This window comes from Oryctolagus cuniculus, chromosome 19 (assembly GCF_964237555.1).
Source record: "Oryctolagus cuniculus chromosome 19, mOryCun1.1, whole genome shotgun sequence".
In the NCBI taxonomy this organism is placed as follows: Eukaryota; Metazoa; Chordata; class Mammalia; order Lagomorpha; family Leporidae; genus Oryctolagus; species Oryctolagus cuniculus.
In genome coordinates, this window is record NC_091450.1 from 6,860,290 (window position 1) to 6,879,875 (window position 19,586).

Below are 19,586 nucleotides of genomic sequence, written 5' to 3' on the forward strand. Positions count from 1 at the left end.
AGTTTCACTATACCGCTCATCCTCGAGGCATGCTCGCACTAACTTCCATATTGGTCTCACTCCCCCTTCAAGATTACCCTGTTCGAATGCAAAATCCAAATCCCTGCCTAGTTTGTCCCATGAAGGGATAGTAAGGCTTCCCGAAACCCCATACCAGGGTGCAATGGTATCGCAGTTACGTAAAAACCTATGCAATGTACTAGGCTTAAGTTTCAAACCGTTTTCTCAAAGCAGCGCATTCAGCGCCAGAAAAATTGGATGGGACTGTGAATTACCCATCGTCAAAAATTGTACTCTTTCCCTGGCCACGGGTCAGAGCTCCTTCTGCTTTTGTCGCAGAACTTCCTCTGCTTTAGTCACAGAACTATCCTCCCGCTATTGTCGCAGGACTGCCCACTCTTATCGCGGACCCCCACCTTATTTTCCTGGGGGACTTACCAGAGCTGCCCTGACTGCAGGAAGTTCTGAGTTCACGTTTGAGATGGTTCCCCGTACGGGCCACCAGTTGTCGCGTCCCTCGACCAGCAAGGAAGACACAACCCGAACTCTTCTTCAAGCAGTTTATTCAGGAACCTTGAACAAGCTTCTTCTTCCGCCTCCTTCCCTCTCCCATCCCTCTTATAGCCATCAGCACACCAATCAAAAGCAGCCAAGTGGCAAGGATTGATTGGTACAGCAATGCGGAAGCCAGAAGGGAGCTCAGCCATCTCCTTATTAGGAGTTTTTTGTTTCTCGCCAGTCCTTCCGGGAGAAAGGAGCCGGTGCCATCTTTAGGGCGCGGTGCAATGGCTCCCCACAAGAGAGAAAAGAGAGAAAGAGAGAAAGATCTTCCATTCCTGGCCTCACTTTCCAGATGACCACAACAGACAGGCCTGGACCAGGCCAAAGCCAGGATCCAGGAGCTTCATCCGGGTCTCCCACATGGGAGCTGGGGTCCAAGCACTTGGGCCATCCTCTGCCTCTTTCCCAGGCGCATTAGTAGGGAGCTAGGTTGGAAATGGAGCAGCCGGGACACGAACTGGTGTCCATACACGGGGTGCTGGCATTGCCGCCAGCAGCTTTACCCACAACGCCACAATGCCGGCCCCCTAAATAAATAGTGTTACAAATTCTAGTGTGAACAGATGGACAGGTGGGAGCTTGGTGTTCCACCGCCTTCCCGCTCTGCGCTGGTGCTTCAGTCACTACATGGGCAAATGTGGACTCCTGGAAAGGACGGGCGGGCCCTGGGACCCCTTCAGGGCCTCTGTCTTAAGGGTCCTGGGCGTTTCCTGCAGGCATCAAGGGAGAGAATCAGCAGAGAAAGGCAGACAGAGGACAAGGGACAAGGCTAAGCCGAGTGGCTGGGTGAGGAGACAGTTCCGTCAAAGGTTACCTGAAGGCCAAGGAGAAGAGAGGAGACACCTTGGCGTTCCTGGCCTGGGTGCACCTGAGCTCCCGGAAGTGCGCCGCCCTACTTCCGGCTCTGGAGGGCGGGACTCCCTTTGCCATTTGGGCTGAGCCCCCAGTCCCAGATGATGAGCCAGCTGGAGAGGAGGGAGTGGGATGCCCTGAGCGACGGGTCAGGAGCCACTGATAAGCGATGCTAGTTACTCCAGACCCTCCCTGGCCTCCATGCTTCTGTCTTCTTGGAAGACCTGCTGACTCAGAGGGGACACAGAACCAGTCCTGGAGACGCCAGACATCAGGACTCGGGGCTTGAGGTGGAGAGATCCACCCTCGCGGGGCCGAAGGAGTCTGACACCCACTCTGAAGTCTCAGACCCGAGGGTGGGGGAGGGCTCCAGGACCTTTCTGCCATGGTGTCTGAGAGTCTGGGGCAGGGCCCAGCCCCACCCTGCCCCAAGGAGCACCTGCACCCCCTCAGCGCCTCAGCTTCCCTCATGCTCGCTAGAATGATGTCTCTTGGGAGGGGGGCAACTTGCAGCCCAAGTCACCCTTCTCAGAGACAGAGATGGTTTGAGAAGGGGCTGGCAGGTTGAGGCTGACTGGCTGGCTAGACTTGCTAATGTACAAGATAGTCCCCATGATGTGATAGAATCCATAAAGTGGTATATGGTTGTACAGGCGTTTGCCATGCCATTCTTTAAACTTTACTGCCTGCTTGTTCTTCGTTTTTTTTTTTCTTTGTTTTTTTTTTTTTTCCTTTTTGTATCAAAATATCAGGAAAGAGGGGGAAAATTCTTTTTTTAAAGATTTATTTATTGGGCCGGCGCTGCGGCTCACTAGGCTAATCATCCGTCTTGCAGCGCCAGCACACTGGGTTCTAGTCCCGGTCGGGGCGCCGGATTCTGTCCCGGTTGCCCCTCTTCCAGGCCAGCTCTCTGCTGTGGCCAGGGAGTGCAGTGGAGGATGGCCCAGGTGCTTGGGCCCTGCACCCGCATGGGAGACCAGGAAAAGCACCTGGCTCCTGGCTCCTGCCATCGGATCAGCGCGGTACGCCGGCCGCAGCGCGCCGGCCACGGCGGCCATTGGAGGGTGAACCAACGGCAAAGGAAGACCTTTCTCTCTGTGTCTCTCTCTCACTGTCCACTCTGCCTGTCAAAAAATAAAAAAAAAATAAAAAAATAAAGATTTATTTATTTATTTGAAGGTCAGAGTTACACAGACAGAGAAGACGCAGAGAGAGAGAGAGAGAGAGAGAGAGAGAGATAAAGAGAGGTTGGTGGGGATTCAGATCTGATCTGGTCTGGGGAAGGGGATGCCTGGATTGAGTGGCAGGGAGTGTTAGTGAAGTGAGCACCTGGGTTGAAGCTATCTTGGTGCAGAGATGTGTCAGCTGTCAGTTGAAGGACTAGGAACCTGGGACACTCAGGTGACTGGGAAAGGCCAGGCGTGTGTCGGTGGACAAAGAATCGTGACAAAGATCCCATCTGCTGGTTCACTCCCCCACATGGTCACAATGGCCAAAAATGGGTCAATCCAAAGCCAGGAGCCTGGAGCTTCTTCCAGGTCTCCCAAGGGGGTGCAGGGCCTCAACTGCTTGGGCCATCTTCCACTGCCTTCCCAGGGCACTAGCAGAGAGCTGGATCGGAAGTGGAGCAGACGGAACTTGAACCGGTGCCCATATGGGATGGCGGCTCCAGGGGCGGAGGACTCACCTACTGCACTCCAGCGGCCAGCTTGTCAGTGTTGGCTCTGATGCTGGGTTCAGGAAATTCAGCCGTCTCCAGGCTGAGGCCTATCCTCCAGTCCTAATTCAGAAAGTCCCCGTCCTGGCTGTGTCAGGACACAGCGCTCGCCAAGAGTGAGCGCTGACCTTCTGCTTGGAGGGGAAAAGGAGGGCATGGCTACAGCCAGACCAAGGGCGGGCCAGAGACAGTTGGACCCTGGAACATCAGGTCTGGAGGATGGCACTGCAGGCTGTGGACAGTGCTGTGCACCTTGAGCCTGGGTCTGGCTAGGTGGGAGCTGAAGGGTCAGGCCACCCGGAAACCAGTGGGAAAGGGGGAACCTCCCCCCTCCTCTCTTCTTCCCCCCTGCAGCCTGGCGATGTGGACCTTCATGCTCCTGGGCCTTCTCTGTGCCTCGGCCTCTGCCAGTGCCAGTAAGTGAGCCGCTGGGACTCTGGTGGCGGGTGGCGGGAAGGGGCCCCTGCTCAGCTGGTGGCCAAGGCTTGCAGGGCCGCCCCTGAGTGGTGGGAACTGGGAGGTCCTTGCCTCCAAGCCCCCCTTTCTTTCCACTGCAGTCCAGGCCAGGTCCTCCTCCTACAGTGGCGAGTACGGATGTGGAAGAGGGGAGCCATTCTCCCACTCCGGCCTCCAGCTGGAAGGCCCCATCACAGCCATCCGTGTCCGGGTCAACAGCTTCAATATCGTGGGGTAAGGCTCTTCCGTGTTCCTCCAAGGTCTTAGAACTCAGGAAGTGCTCTTTCACTCTGGGCCACCTGTGCCTCAACCAACAGGTCCCTAGTGAGGCAGGATATGGGGATAGCTGTGAAAGGACTCGGCTTCCAGAACCGTACCCTTTGGACTCCTCCCTCCCAGAATATGCCTGGTGGTGGCAAATCATTAATAACCACTAACTCTCAGGGGCCTGGAAGTCGACCAGCCCAGCCCACCCGCCTTCTGCGGTTTAAAGTTTCTTTCCAATATCCCTGCTGGGTGCCCTGCAACTTTGCTCAACGCCTCTCTTGAGCAGTCCCCACTCCATTGCTAGTCGGAAAATTCTATCACGTGCAGAGCCAAAGTGTGTCCGCTGATCCTGGATCTGCCTCCTGGGACAGCAGGGACAAGCCTCTTCCCTCTCCCACAAGGGAGCCACTCAGCTGTTAGAAAATCCCTTTGCTTCCACAAGTGCTGGAATAGGTTGGGGCATCGTAGGAAGCTGGACTCCAAATTCAAGGCCTGCCATTTGCGGTATGTGGGAGACTCTGGGCAAGCTGCCTTCCTCCTCTGCACCTGCTGTCAGCCAGGCCAGGAGCTGAAGTTCTTTGTGTGGTCCTCCAGGGCTCACCCGGCCTACACTTTTGGGGGAACTAGCAGGGACTGCTCATCCTAGCGTCCAGTTTGGAGGACTCCACGTGCAGGTCAAAAGGTCCTGAACTCTGATGACCTAATCAGTGTCCCCGTTCCTGCCCTCCCACCCGTCCCAGTCTCCAGGTACGCTATGGCCAGGTGTGGAGCGACTACGTGGGTGGCAAGCTGGGAGACCTGGAGGAGATCTTTCTGCACCCAGGGGAGTCAGTGATCCGGGTGTCTGGGTCATACGGTAACTATCTGAAGACGCTGAACTTTGTGACTGACAAGGGTCGCTTCCTTTCCTTTGGGAAAGACACAGGCATAATGTTGTATGCTGTCCCCTTGGACCCAAACACCGTGCTCTGATTCATCAATGGCCGAGCTGGCTTATTCGTCACCGCCATTGGCCTGCACTGGGACAACTACCCCAGAAACTGCTGAGCCCACCTCCTCCGTGGCAGGGCCCCGTGGTGGGGTGTGACAACTCCCTGATCACCATTCCCATACAAATGGCTCAATAAAAGGACATGGCTAAAGCTGGTGTGCATGTGGGTGTGTGCAGGCGGGACCCACTCTTGGAGGGCGGTGTGAATCTCAGCTCTGGCTACCTGCTGCTAAGAGTGGGAGCACGAGGGAGACAGGTGTTGAGAATCCTGGGCTCTTCCGTACGTCGCAAGGAGAGGAGACGCTGGTTTGAACCAACTCTTTTCGGGGTTAGCTCATGAGAATGTCTGTCCAAACAGGAGTTCTGAAGGGAAGGCTCAGCGGGGGCACACCGCCGAGCCCCAGGTGTGCCTCTCTGGCGCCCTCCCCCCTGAGAAGGGGCTGGCTTCTCTGACCAAAGGCTGTCCCCTCTCCCTGGAGCTCAGCTGCAGGTGGGTGGCCTGCACCTCTGTCCTCCCATCTGTCCCAGATGCGATCTCCCTGCTGAAGTTTCGCCCCAGTTTGTGCTTAAGGACTCCACCCCATTCCCCAGGCCAGTTCTTCCTCGTCTTTACCCCTAACCTGGTGCTCTTGCTTAGCCCTCTGGGAACTGGCGCTCAGGCAGATGAGAAGCCCGTGGCTGAGACACACCCATGTCCCGTATTAGAGCGAGTGGGTTTCATTCCTGACTCCACCTTCCTGCTGACGTGGCTCCTGGGAGGCAGCAGGGACGGTTCAGGATGGTTCAAGTGCCACCCACACGGGAGAGCCGGTTGAGTTCTCCTCCAGCTTCTGCCCCCACTCCCACCTCTCTAACAAACAGAAAATAAAAACAGAGCCTGCGCCGCGGTTCACTAGGCTAATCCTCCGCCTTGCGGCGCTGGCACACCGAGTTCTAGTCCCGGTTGGGGCGCCGGATTCTGTCCCGGTTGCCCCTCTTCCAGGCCAGCTCTCTGCTGTGGCCGGGGAGTGCAGTGGAGGATGGCCCAAGTCCTTGGGCCCTGCACCCCATGGGAGACCAGGAGAAGCACCTGACTCCTGCCTTCGGATCAGTGGGGTGCGCTGGCCACAGTGCAGGGGCCTCGGCTGCCATTGGAGGGTGAACCAATGGCAAAGGAAGACCTTTCTCTCTGTCTCTCTCCCTCACTGTCCACTCTGCCTGTCAAAAATAAAAAATAGAATTAAAAAAAAAATCGGAGAGTCTTTCCTTAGGGACCCACCATTTCAACAGTGTGAACTTGGCCAACACCACAGCCAAAGTGGAAATTCTGGGGCAGGCACTTAGTATGGTGGTTAAGTTGCCACTAGGGGCTGCGTCCCATATCTGAGTGCCTGGGTTCAAGGCCTGGCTCCACTTTCGTTTTTTAAGACTTTTTCAAAAATGTATTTATTTGAGAGTTACAGAGAGGCAGAGGCAGAGCCAGTGGCAGAGAGAGAAAGAAAGATGTCTTCCATCTGCTGGTTCACTCCCAGATGGCTACAACGGCCAGAGCTGGGCCGATCTGAAGCCAGGATCCAGGATCCAGGAGCTTCTTCTGGGTCTCCCACGTGGATACAGGAACCCAAGGACTTGGAGCATCTTCTACTGCTTTCCCAGGCCATAGCAGAGAACTGGATCACTAGTGGAGTAGCCGGGACTCCAACCAGCGCCCATACAGAATGCCAGCACTGCAGGCGGCAGCTTTACCCACTACTCCACAGCCGGGCTCCACTTTTGATTCCAGCTTCCTATTAATGCCAACCATGTGGGAGGCCTGCATTGAGTTCTGGGCTCCTGGCTTCAGTCTGGCCCAGCCTGCCTGTCGTGGGCATTTAGGGAGTGAACCAATGGATGGGACATCTCTGCCTGCCTTTCATAGAGCATGAAAATAAATTTTTACAAAAGTAAATTCCAAAGTAGAGACATTTTCATCTTTGATTGCCCCAAGTACAAGGGGTTGGTTAGAATTCAGGGGAAGCATTAGGATGGCTGGATAGAGTCAGTGAGGACACAAAGTGGCTTTGGGAAGAATTTTGAGGACTCTAAAATATTGGCAGTTTTAGGTTTCGGTGGTAGTGGTGGGCAGTAACATATTGCTTCCCATAGATTTCTTTGTGTCATAGGGAATGTCAAAGACATATTTCTTCCCTATTAGACAAAGAGAATCTATAGACACGTAATTTTGTTAGAAAAAATTTTAAAAAACCCCAAGCACTATAAAAAGAAGCCCACCACTAGCACGTTTTTATAACAATTCCGTGGGTGCCAGATGTTGTTGCTGTGGATCCATTCTGAGAGGAGGATGGTGGTGGGGGCAAGAGGTGTGGAGTCACCACACAGACCCCAGGTGTGGGTGAAAGCAGGCCAGAGGCGAGCAGCTGGAAGACTCATTTATTTCAGTTGGTACAGCAGCTTATAGAGCCAAGGCAGCCAATCTGGTCAATTGGTGGTCTATGCCCTAACCAATCAAAGCCTGTTGCCAGGCAGTTTCCAAAGCCATCCAATCACAGCGTGTTGCCAGGCAGTTTCTGTTGCCTGTGGCCACCTTGCATGGCCTTCTCATTCCACCACAAATTCCATCACAGAATATTATGCCATTGGAATTCTTTTTGAGCTATAAACATCATAGATCTTACCCTTTTCAAATGTGCAAGTGATTTTTAGTATATTTGTAAGGTTTGTAAAGCCTTCATCGCCAATTCCAGAATATCTAAGTAAAAAAAAAAAAAACAAACAAAAAAAAACACGAGGCCATGAGTTGTCTCCCCAGCCTCCCTTTAGCCCAGCAGAGTCATGTTCTCATGTGTGAACCTGAGGAAGAATTAAGTCAGGCTGATAACAAAGCCATTGCCTTACATACTCATTTGTGGTGAAAACATTTACGATCTACTTTTAGCAATTCTGACGAAAGTCACCATTCCATGAGATCTAGTGATCACTAAAGGCTGCTTCTTCCTTTCACCTGAAACTTTGTATGCTCTGATCAACATCTTGCCTCTCTCCATCCAGTGTTCCACCAAACCTCTCATGACTAACACTTTTTTTTTGTAAAGATTATTTATTTGAAAGGCAGAATGACAGAGAGAGAGACAGGGAGAGATCTTCCATCCACTGATTTACATCCCATACAGCTGCAATTGCTGGGGCTGGTCCAGGCTGTAATCAGGAGCCTAGAATCTCATCTAGGCCTCCCATGTGGGTAGCAGGGACCCAAGCAGTTAGGCCACCCTCCACTGCTTCCCCAGGTGCATCAGCAGGAAGCTGGATCAGAACTGGAGCAGCTGGGACTCAGATCAGCCTCTGATACAGGAAGCCGCTTAGCCCACTGTGTCATTACTCTGGCCCCTGCTGACGGCCACCCTGCTCTCAAATTCTGAGTTGGTATTTCTTCGATTCTACACGTAAGTGGGATGTGGTATGTATTTGTCTCTCTGTGCCTGATTTCCCTTAGCATAGTGCCCTTCAGGTTCACCCCTAGTATTACAAAGGACAGGGTTTGGGAATACAGCTGACTCAGAGGTCATCAGCACATAAATAGTGAAGTTCAAGTGCTACAGTGAAGTTCATGTGCTGGGTGTGGAAGAAGCCATTCAGGAAAGCAACAGGTATAGAAAAGGAGAAAGGCAGGACTAAGCGAACTGGGAAACACCAGTGTTGGTTGGTACAAAGAGGAGGCAGTTACAGAACTATAGAAGGGGGGTTAATGTTGTGGCACAGCAGGTTAAGGCACCACACTGCATCCCATACTGGAGTGTCCGTTGGAGTCCTGGCTACACTCCTTCTGGTCCAGCTCCCTGCCTCTGATAATGGCTCAAGTGATTGAGTTCCTGCTACCCATCTTGGATGGAGCTCCTGGCTCCTGGCTTTATGCTGGCCCAGCCCCAGCTGTTGTAGGCATCTGGGGAGTGAACCAATGGACGAAAGATCTCTCTCCTTCTCTCTGCACTCAAATCAATAAATAGGGAAAAAAGAACTAGAGAATGGAGTGGTATGGGAGGCAAGGAGAAGGCAAGAGAGAAATTCCAAGAAGTGGCTAAGGGCATGATACTGGAGAAAAGGAAAGATCTCCGTTTCCTCCATGGTGGCCGTGAGGAGGTCATTCATTATCTTGACAAGCACAGCTTCAGTGGCCTGCAGGAATCAGCTGAAGCAGGCTGCAATTTGCTAAGGAATGAATGGGAGGTGAGGATTCACAGAGGCGAGGGCTATTTCAAGAAGTTTGTCTCTAGAGAGACAAAAATAAGCTGGTAGTCATAGCTCTGGGGACTGTGATGTTGCTGTGGATCCATTCTGAGAGGAGGATGGTGGTGGGGGCAAGAGGCATGGAGTCACCACACAGACCCTAGGTGTGGGTGAAAGCAGGCCAAAGGTGAGCAGCTAGAAGACTCATTTATTTCAGTTGGCACAGCAGCTTATAGAGCCAAGGCAGCCAATCTGCTCAAGGGGTGGTCTATGCTCTAACCAATCACAGCCTGCTGCCAGGCAGTTTCTAAAACCAAGCCATCCAATCAAAGCCTGTTGTCTGTCTGGCTCCATTGTCATGTTGTTTCCGAAGCCATCCAATCACAGGCTGTTGCCAGGCAGTTTCCATTGTCAGATGGCATCCTGGCATGACCTTCTCTTTCCACCACATTTCTTCCTTTTCGTTTATTTTTGAGCAACAGGAGGCATGATTCTTGGCCAGACCATTGTTGACCCCGTTTCCATGTGGTCTCTGCACGTGGCTGTGCTTCTTTTAGGATGTCTCCCAGGGGATCTTATCCATCGTTGACTAACCAGTGCTCACAAAGGGAGGCACAGGAGTGCTTACTCAGATAGGGAAAGGAATGAGGAACAACGGAAATCAGGAATGGCATGACTGCACACAGGCTGTGGGCCGTTTGAGTGGCTGACGAGAGCTAGTGGGGTATAAAGCAGTAGCAGATGTGGCTATGGGCACCTTCTCAGGGTAGGATGATAGGGCAGGTGCATCCGCTAACAAGGCAGACTCTCAGTCGTGTTCAGCTGGTTCTGGTTGGCTGACAGTTGTAGGCTTGATGTTTCTGGCTGGTACCCAAATGGGCTGTCCCGCATTCTCTGGAAATACACAAGCATATCCTTGGCTCTTGGTTAGCAGAAGCCTTTTTACAGGCGTTGGAATCCAGGGCCTGAATTCTGTGTTCACTTCGAGATTAATGGCAAACATGTGGGTGGGATGGGGTCTAGAAGCTGTCCTGAGAGCCTGGGTGCCTGGGGACTGCCAAAACGTGGGGATCCTCACTGGGTGCAGATGGGATGACATCGCATGGGTTATTGCTTGGAGATCGTCTAAGTTCATCCCATGGATATTTGGGGGTGGTTGTCTAGGCATTGCTGGGTTGTTTGCTACATTGTCATTTTCACTGTTGGAGCTCTCTCTCCCTAAGTCACCAATTGTTGCCTGTGAGGCAGCAGCCTGGAGTGACAGGCTCTTATCACTCACAGACTCACTATATTTCTCCTGTGCTTAGTGGGGGACATCCTTGATTCATTAGGTCAAGGCCGTATGCCCACATGGTGTCTGCGCAGCGTCACCTCTCTCGAGTGAGGGACAATGACATGCTTCCGAATTCTGGCATGATCAGTCCTTATGTGAATTCGCCGGAGAACCGACAGTATAAGGAGGAGCCGAGAAGCGGCGTTAGGCTTCTGGGTGGTGTGTGCCTGCCTAACCTGGGGGGACTTAGACCGAGGGCAAGGACCAGGAAAGGGGCGTAGGAGCGGGTCCACAGGAACACCTGTCCTATTTTATACACGCAAGTGTTCAGCCTGATTCTAGAATCACAGACAAAAGCCAGTTAGGATCTTTTCGATTAAACTTGTTGTATTTTGTCTGACAGGTGAAGGAGGCTCAGTCCCACCATGGGGTCTGGATTGCACAAAGACTCGAAAAGAGGGCAAAGGCTGCTTTGTCGCTTGCAGGCCACACAGGAGGGGAGGAGAGAGCAAGGACCCAGTGACATGGCTAGCCATGGCCTCCCAGTTCTGCTGTCACTTTTGCAAAGTCCTGAGAAGAACTCCCTGGAACTCCTTGTCACACGTGACAAGATCAGGTTGCTCTGAGCTAGGTAGCCTCGCTGCCCTCTTGGTCAAAACACAACCTGTGTTGCTGGTCCTTTGAGAGAGGAGCTGTGTCATTGGTTCAAAGGAGGCAGGAGCATGTGACGGTTCCAAGCTGCTTCCCCCATGGTGTGGGGGTGCAGGGGGCATTTTATAGATGACGCAGCAGACAGCTGGTGTGTGGAGATGCAGGTTGGGCAAGTTCTGATTGGAGGAGCTTGGAAACAGCCAGCATGGCACTGGCTCCTGCATACAGCTGCTTTGCCAAGCAAAACGCTGAAAACACAAAGACCTTTGGACTTTCATAGCCTGTAGCACTGGGGCTGGGTGAAGTTTAAGGCAACGTCCTTGACATTTTCAGGGGCAGTAGGCCGGGCCCCTGGGTTAAAAGGAAAGCAGGGGGCAGGGGTTCGGGGCAACGGATTAAGCCACCGCTTGGGATGCCTGCATCCCACATCAGAGTTCCCGGTTGGACTCCCAGCTGCTCCACTTCCACTCCAGCTCCCCTAATGCATCCTGGGAGGCAGCATATGATGCACAAGTGCTTGGGCCCTGCTGCTCATGTGGGAGTCCAGAGAGAGTTCCTGGCTTGTGGCTTCAGCCTGGCTTAGGCCTGGCTGTGCGGGCACGTGGAGAGCGAAACCGTGGATGGAAGATCCCCATCTCTCTCTCTACCTTTCAAGGAGAAGAAAATGATAAACACGTTTTTAAATTGCCAAAGAGAGGACTGGCATTGTGGCACAGCGGGTTAAACTGCCTACCTGCTATACCAGCATCCTATAATTTATTTTATTTTTACTTTTATTACTTTTTAGAGAAAGCTTTTATTTAATAAATATAAATTTCAAAAGTAGAACTTTTGGATTCTAGCAGTGCATCCTGTAAGTTGAAGTGCTGGTTCGAGTCCTAGCTACCTGCTTCCCATCTAATTCCCTCGAACACGCCTCGGAAGGTAGCAGACAAGGGAACAAATATTTGGGACCCTTTCACCATGTCTGAGACCCTAAGAGAGAAGCCTGGCTCCTGGCTTTGGGCTGTCCCATCCTCAATGTGGTAGCCATTAAAAATATATTTATGTCTTATTTGAAAGAGTGGCAGAGAGAAAAGAGAGAAAGATCTTCCATTCCTGGCTTCACTTCCCAGACGACCACAACGGACAGGGCTGGACCAGGCCAAAGCCAGGATCCAGGAGCTTCATCCGGGTCTCCCACATGGGAGCTGGGTCCAGGCACTTGGGCCATCCTCTGCCTCTTTCCCAGGCGCATTAGTAGGGAGCTGGGTTGGAAATGGAGCAGCCGGGACACGAACTGGTGCCCATACACGGGGTGCTGGCATTGCCGCCAGCAGCTTTACCCACAACGCCACAACACCGGCCCCCTAAATAAATAGTGTTACAAATTCTAGTGTGAACAGATGGACAGGTGGGAGCTTGGTGTTCCACCGCCTTCCCGCTCTGCGCTGGTGCTTCAGTCACTACCTAGGGCAAATGTGGACTCCTGGAAAGGACCGGGCGGGGCCCTGGGACCCCTTCAGGGCCTCTGTCTTAAGGGTCCTGGGAGTTTCCTGCAGGCATCAAGGGAGAGAATCAGCAGAGAAAGGCAGACAGAGGACAAGGGACAAGGCCAAGCCCATTGGCTGGGTGAGGAGACAGTTCCGTCAAAGGTTACCTGAAGGCCGAGGAGAAGAGAGGAGACACCTTGGCGTTCCTGGCCTGGGTGCACCTGAGCTCCCGGAAGTGCGCCGCCCTACTTCCGGCTCTGGAGGGCGGGACTCCCTTTGCCATTTGGGCTGAGCCCCCAGTGCCAGATGATGAGCCAGCTGGAGGGGAGGGAGTGGGATGCCCTGAGCAACAGGTCAAGAGCCACTGATAAGCGATGCTACTTACTCCAGCCCCTCCCTGGCCTCCATGCTTCTGTCTTCTTGGAAGTCCTGCTGACTCAGAGGGGTCACAGGGGCCAGTCCTGGAGTCGCCAGACATCAGGACTCGGGGCTTGAGGTGGAGAGATCCACCCTCGCGGGGCCGAAGGAGTCTGACACCCACTCTGAAGTCTCAGACCCGAGGGTGGGGGAGGGCTCCAGGACCTTTCTGCCATGGTGTCTGAGAGTCTGGGGTAGGGGCCCAGCCCCACCCTGCCCCAAGGAGGACCTGCACCCCCTCAGCGCCTCAGCTTCCCTCATGCTCCCTGGAAGGACATCTCTTGGGAGGGGGGCAACTTGCAGCCCAAGTCACCCTTCTCAGAGACAGAGATGGTTTGAGAAGGGGCTGGCAGGTTGAGGCTGGCTGGCTGGCTAGACTTGCTAATGTACAAGATAGTCCCCATGATGTGATAGAATCCATAAAGTGGTATATGGTTGTACGGGTGTTTGCCATGCCATTCTTTAAACTTTACTGCCTGCTTGTTCTTCCTTTTTTTTTGTTTGTTTGTTTGTTTTTCTTTTTGTATCAAAATATCAGGAAAGAGGGGGAAAATTCTTTTTTTAAAGATTTATTTATTGGTCCGGCGCCGCGCCTCACTAGGGTAATCCTCCGCCTAGCGGCGCCGGCACACCGGGTTCTAGTCCCGGTCGGGGCGGCGGATTCTGTCCCGGTTGCCCCTCTTCCAGGCCAGCTCTCTGCTGTAGCCAGGGAGTGCAGTGGAGGATGGCCCAGGTGCTTGGGCCCTGCACCCGCATGGGAGACCAGGAAAAGCACCTGGCTCCTGGCTCCTGCCATCGGATCAGCGCGGTGCGCCGGCCGCAGCGCGCCGGTCGCGGCGGCCATTGGAGGGTGAACCAACGGCAAAGGAAGACCTTTCTCTCTGTCTCTCTCTCTCACTGTCCACTCTGCCTGTCAAAAAATAAAAATAAAAATAAAAAAATAAAAAAATAAAGATTTATTTATTTATTTGGAGGTCAGAGTTACACATACAGAGAAGACGCAGAGAGAGAGAGATAAAGAGAGGTCGGTGGGGATTCAGATCTGATCTGGTCTGGGGAAGGGGATGCCTGGATTGAGTGGCAGGGAGTGTTAGTGAAGTGGGCACCTGGGTTGAAGCTATCTTGGTGCAGAGATGTGTCAGCTGTCAGTTGAAGGACTAGGAACCTGGGACACTCAGGTGACTGGGAAAGGCCAGGCGTGTGTCGGTGGACAAAGAATCGTGACAAAGATCCCATCTGCTGGATCACTCCCCGACATGGCCACAATGGCCAGAAATGGGTCAATCTAAGCCAGGAGCTTGAGCTTCTTCCAGGTCTCCCAAGGGGGTGCAGGGCCTCAAGTGCTTGGGCCATCTTCCACCGCCTTCCCAGGGCACTAGCAGAGAGCTGGATCGGAAGTGGAGCAGACAGGACTAGAACCGGTGCCCATATGGGATGGCGGCTCCAGGGGCGGAGGACTCACCTACTGCACTCCAGTGGCCAGCTTGTCGGTGTTGGCTCTGATGCTGGGTTCAGGAAATTCAGCCATCTCCAGGCTGAGGCCTATCCTGCATCCTAATTCAGAAAGTCCCCGTCCTGGCTGTGTCAGGAGACAGCGCTCGCCAAGAGTGAGTGCTGACCTTCTGCTTGGAGGGGAAAAGGAGGGCGTGGCTACAGCCAGACCAAGGGCGGGCCAGAGACAGTTGGACCCTGGAACATCAGGTCTGGAGGATGCACTGCAGGCTGTGGACAGTGCTGTGCACCTTGAGCCTGGGTCTGGCTAGGTGGGAGCTGAAGGGTAAGGCCACCTGGAGGCCAGAGGGAAAGGGGGAAACCTCCCCCTCTGCTCTCTTCTTCCCCCCGCAGCCTCACGATGTGGACCTTCATGCTCCTGGGCCTTCTCTGTGCCTCGGCCTCTGCCAGTGCCAGTAAGTGAGCCGCTGGACTCTGGTGGCGGGTGGCGGGTGGCGGGAAGGGGCCCCTGCTCGGCTGGTGGCCAAGGCTTGCAGGGCCGCCACTGAGCGGTGGGAACTGGGAGGTCCTTGCCTCCAAGCCCCCCTTTCTTTCCACTGCAGTCCAGGCCAGGTCCTCCTCCTACAGTGGCGAGTACGGAAGTGGAGGAGGGGAGCCATTCTCCCACTCCGGCCTCCAGCTGGAAGGGCCCATCACAGCCATCCGTGTCCGGGTTGACAGCCGCTATATTGTGGGGTAAGGCTCTTCCGCGTTCCTCAAGCTCTTACTAGCTCAGGAAGTGCTCTTTCACTCTGGGCCACCTGTGCCACAACCAACAGGTCCCTAGTGAGGCGGGATATGGGGATAGCTGTGAGAGGACTCGGCTTCCAGAACCGTACCCTTTGGACTCCTCCCTCCCAGAATATGCCTGGTGGTGGCAAATCATTAATAACCACTAACTCTCAGGGGCCTGGAAGTCGACCAGCCCAGCCCACCCGCCTTCTGCGGTTTAAAGTTTCTTTCCAATATCCCTGCTGGGTGCCCTGCAACTTTGCTCAACGCCTCTCTTGAGCAGTCCCCACTCCATTGCTAGTCGGAAAATTCTATCACGTGCAGAGCCAAAGTGTGTCCCCTTATCCTGGATCTGCCTCCTGGGACAGCAGGGACAAGCCTCTTCCCTCTCCCACAAGGGAGCCACTCAGCTGTTAGAAAATCCCTTTGCTTCCACAAGTGCGAGAATGGGGGAGGGGCATCGTAGGAGGCTGGACTCCAAATTCAAGGCCTGCCATGTACTGTGTGTGGGCGACTCTGGGCAAGCTGCCTTCCTTCTCTGCACCTGCTGTCAGCCAGGCCAGGAGCTGAAGTTCTTTGTGTGGTCCTCCAGGGCTCACCCGGCCTACACTTTTGGGGCAACTAGCAGGGACTGCTCATGCTAGTGTCCAGTTTGGAGGACTCCACGTGCAGGCCAAACGGTCCTGAACTCTGATGACCTAATCAGTGTCCCCGTTCCTGCCCTCCCACCCGTCCCAGTCTCCAGGTGCGCTATGGCCAGGTGTGGAGCGACTACGTGGGTGGCAACCTGGGAGACCTGGAGGAGATCTTTCTGCACCCAGGGGAGTCGGTGATCCAGGTGTCTGGGTCATACGGTAACTATCTGAAGACCCTGGACTTTTTCACCAACTACGGTCGCATCCTTTCCTTTGGGAGAGACACAGGCGTAATCTTCTATGCTGTCCCCTTGGAGCTGGATGTCGTGCTCCGATTCATCAGTGGCCGAGCTGGCTTATTCGTCAACGCCATTGGCCTGCACTGGGACACCATCCCAGAAACTGCCCCAGCGACTGCTGAGCCCGCCTCCTCCGTGGCAGGGCCCCGTGGTGGGGTGTGACAACTCCCTGATCACTATTTCCATACAAATGGCTCAATAAAAGGACATGGCTAAAGCTGGTGTGCATGTGGGTGTGTGCAGGCGGGACCCACTCTTGGAGGGCGGTGTGACTCTCAGCTCTGGCTACCTGCTGCTAAGAGTGGGAGCACGAGGGAGACAGGTGTTGAGAATCCTGGGCTCTTCCGTACGTCGCAAGGAGAGTGACGCTGGTTTGTACCAACTCTTTTCGGGGTTAGCTCTTGAGAATGTCTGTCCAAACAGGAGTTCTGAAGGGAAGGCTCAGCGGGGGCACACCGCCGAGCCCCAGGTGTGCCTCTCTGGCGCCCTCCCCCCTGAGAAGGGGCTGGCTTCTCTGACCAAGGGCTGTCCCCTCTCCCTGGAGCTCAGCTGCAGGTGGGTGTCCTGACCTCTGTCCTCCCATCTGTCCCAGATGCGATCTCCCTGCTGAAGTTTCGCCCCAGTTTGTGCTTAAGGACTCCACCCCATTCCCCAGGCCAGTTCTTCCTCGTCTTACCCCTAACCTGGTGCTCTTGCTTAGCCCTCTGGGAACTGGCGCTCAGGCAGATGAGAAGCCCGTGGCTGAGACACACCCATGTCCCGTATTAGAGCGAGTGGGTTTCATTCCTGACTCCACCTTCCTGCTGACGTGGCTCCTGGGAGGCAGCAGGGACGGTTCAGGATGGTTCAAGTGCCACCCACACGGGAGAGCCGGTTGAGTTCTCCTCCAGCTTCTGCCCCCACTCCCACCTCTCTAACAAACAGAAAATAAAAACGGAGCCAGCGCCGTGGCTCATAGGCTAATGCTCCGCTTATGGCGCCGGCACACCGAGTTCTAGTCCCGGTCGGGGCGCCGGATTCTGTCCCGGTTCCCCTCTTCCAGGCCAGCTCTCTGCTGTGGCCAGGGAGTGCAGTGGAGGATGGCCCAAGACCTTGGGCCCTGCACCCCATCGTAGATCCGGAGAAACAGCATGCTCCTGATTTGGATCAGTGTGTTGTTCCGGCCGCAGTGCACTGGCCTCGGCTGCCTTTGGAGGGTGAACCAACGGCAAAGGAAGACCTTTTTGTCTGTCTCTCTCTCTCACTGTCCACTCTGACTGTAAAAAACAAAAACAAAAACAAAAACAAAAAAACAACAACAACAACAACAAAAACAAAACACCACCAACAACAACGGAGAGTCGTTCCTTAGGGACCCACCATTTCAACAGTGTGAACTTGGCCAACACCACAGCCAAAGTGGAAATTCTGGGGCAGGCAGGTTAAGTTGCCACTAGGGGCTGAGTCCCATATTTGACTGCCTGGGTTTAAGGACTGGCCCTACTTTTGTTTTTAAGACTTTTTAAAAAATGTATTTATCTGAGAGTTACAGAGAGGCAGAGGCAGAGAGAGAGAGACAGAGAGACAGAGAGAGGTGTTCCAAATGCTGGTTCATTCCCAGATGGCTACAACGGCCAGAGCTGGGCCGATCTGAAGCCAGGAGCCAGGAGCTTCTTCTGGGTCTCCCACATGGATACAGGGACACAAGGACTTGGAGCATCTTCTACTGCTTTCCCAGGCCATAGCAGAGAGCTGGATCACAAGTGGAGCAGCTGGGACTTGAACCGGCGCCCATACAGAATGCCAGCACTGCAGGCGGCAGCTTTACCCACTACTCCACAGCCTGGCTCCACATTTGATTCCAGCTTCCTATTAATGCCAACCATGTGGGAGGCCTGCATTGAGTTCTGGGCTCCTGGCTTCAGTCTGGCCCAGCCTGCCTGTCGTGGGCATTTAGGGAGTGAACCAATGGATGGGACATCTCTGCCTGCCTTTCATAGAGCATGAAAATAAAGCTTTTACAAAAGTAAATTCCAAAGTAGAGACATTTTCATCTTTGATTGCCCCAAGTGCAAGGGGATGGTTAGAATTCAGGGGAATCATTAGGATGGCTGGATAGAGTCAGTGAGGACACGAAGTGGCTTTGGGAAGAATTTCGAGGACTCTAAAATACTGGCAGTTTTGGTTTCGGTGGTAGTGGTGGGCAGTAACATATTGCTTCCCATAGATTTCTTTGTGTCATAGGGAATGTCAAAGACATAATTCTTCCCAACTAGACAAAGAGAAGTTACAGACATGTAATTTTGTAAAAAATAAAAATAAAAAAACCCCAAACACTATAAAAAGAAGCCCACCACTAGCATGTTTTTATAACAATTCCGTGGGTGCCAGATGTTGCTGTGGATCCATTCTGAGAGGAGGATCATGGTGGGGGCAAGAGGCGTGGAGTCACCACACAGACCTCAGGTGTGGGTGAGAGCAGGCCAGAGGCGAGCAGCTGGAAGACTCATTTATTTCAGTTGGTACAGCAGCTTATAGAGCCAAGGCAGCCAATCTGGTCAAGGGGTGGTCTATGCTCTAACCAATCACAGCCTGTTGCCAGGCAGTTTCCAAAGCCATCCAATCACAGCGTGTTGCCAGGCAGGCTCCGTTGCCATGTCGTTCCTGAAGCCATCCAATCACAGCCTGTTGCCAGGCAGTTTCCGTTGCCTGCGGCCATCTTGGCATGGCCTTCTCATTCCACCACAAATTCCATCACAGAATATTATGCCATTGGAATTCTTTTTGAGCTATAAATATCATAGATCTTACCCTTTTCAAGTGTGCAAGTGATTTTTAGTAAATTTATAAGGTTTGTACATCCAGCATCGCCAGTTCCAGAATACCTAAGTAAAAAACAAAACAAAAAACAAAAAACCCGAGGCCATGAGTTGTCTCCCCAGCCTCCCTTGAGCCCAGCAGAGTCATGTTCTCATGTGTGAACCTGAAGAAGAATTAAATCAGGCTGATAACAAAGCCATTGCCTTACATACTCATTTGTGGTGAGAACATTTACGATCTACTTTTAGCAATTCTGATCAAAGTCACCATTCCATGAGATCTATTGATCACTAAAGGCTGCTTCTTCCTTTCACCTGTATGACTTTGTATGCTCTGATCAACATCTTACCTCTCTCCATCCATTGTTCCACCAAACCTCTCATGACTACCGCTTTTTTTTTTTTTTTTTAAGATTATTTATTTGAAAGGCAGAATGACAGAGAGAGGCAGAGACAGGGAGAGATCTTCCATCCACTGATTTACATCCCATACAGCTGCAATTGCTGGGGCTGGTCCAGGCTGTAATCAGGAGCCTAGAATCTCATCTAGGCCTCCCACGTGGGTAGCAGGGACCCAAGCAGTTAGGCCACCCTCCACTGCTTCCCCAGGTGCATCAGCAGGAAGCTGGATCAGAACTGGAGCAGCTGGGACTCAGATCAGCCTCTGATACGGGAAGCCGCTTAGCCCACTGTGTCATTACTCTGGCCCCTGCTGACGGCCACCCTGCTCTCAAATTCTGAGTTGGTATTTCTTAGATTCTACACGTAAGTGGG

At 53.3% G+C, this 19,586-nt stretch overlaps 2 protein-coding genes across 2 annotated transcripts; both read left to right on the forward strand.

Moving 5' to 3' along the window:
- Positions 1-3,466: 3,466 nt before the first annotated feature.
- Positions 3,467-4,971, forward strand: LOC100358997 (zymogen granule membrane protein 16-like). The gene is made up of 3 exons (XM_017337762.3): positions 3,467-3,546; positions 3,688-3,820; positions 4,594-4,971. The coding sequence occupies exons 1-3, from the start codon at positions 3,492-3,494 to the stop codon at positions 4,823-4,825; spliced, it is 420 nt and encodes a 139-aa protein (XP_017193251.3). The 5' UTR covers positions 3,467-3,491; the 3' UTR covers positions 4,826-4,971.
- A 9,566-nt stretch (positions 4,972-14,537) lies between these two features.
- Positions 14,538-16,231, forward strand: LOC100358738 (zymogen granule membrane protein 16-like). Its single transcript, XM_070064874.1, has 3 exons — positions 14,538-14,764; positions 14,912-15,044; positions 15,819-16,231. Exons 1-3 carry the CDS (start codon positions 14,710-14,712, stop codon positions 16,174-16,176), a joined length of 546 nt encoding a protein of 181 aa, XP_069920975.1. The 5' UTR covers positions 14,538-14,709; the 3' UTR covers positions 16,177-16,231.
- Positions 16,232-19,586: the final 3,355 nt, after the last annotated feature.

Bases quoted from the DNA above. Each gene is read 5' to 3' on its own strand.
- LOC100358997 (XM_017337762.3), top strand. From the start codon at position 3,492: ATGTGGACCTTCATGCTCCTGGGCCTTCTCTGTGCCTCGGCCTCTGCC. The intron at 3,547-3,687 runs GTAAGTGAGCCG...TTTCCACTGCAG, and splicing joins CTCGGCCTCTGCCAGTGCCA to TCCAGGCCAGGTCCTCCTCC. The intron at 3,821-4,593 runs GTAAGGCTCTTC...CACCCGTCCCAG, and splicing joins AACAGCTTCAATATCGTGGG to TCTCCAGGTACGCTATGGCC.
- LOC100358738 (XM_070064874.1), top strand. From the start codon at position 14,710: ATGTGGACCTTCATGCTCCTGGGCCTTCTCTGTGCCTCGGCCTCTGCC. The intron at 14,765-14,911 runs GTAAGTGAGCCG...TTTCCACTGCAG, and splicing joins CTCGGCCTCTGCCAGTGCCA to TCCAGGCCAGGTCCTCCTCC. The intron at 15,045-15,818 runs GTAAGGCTCTTC...CACCCGTCCCAG, and splicing joins GACAGCCGCTATATTGTGGG to TCTCCAGGTGCGCTATGGCC.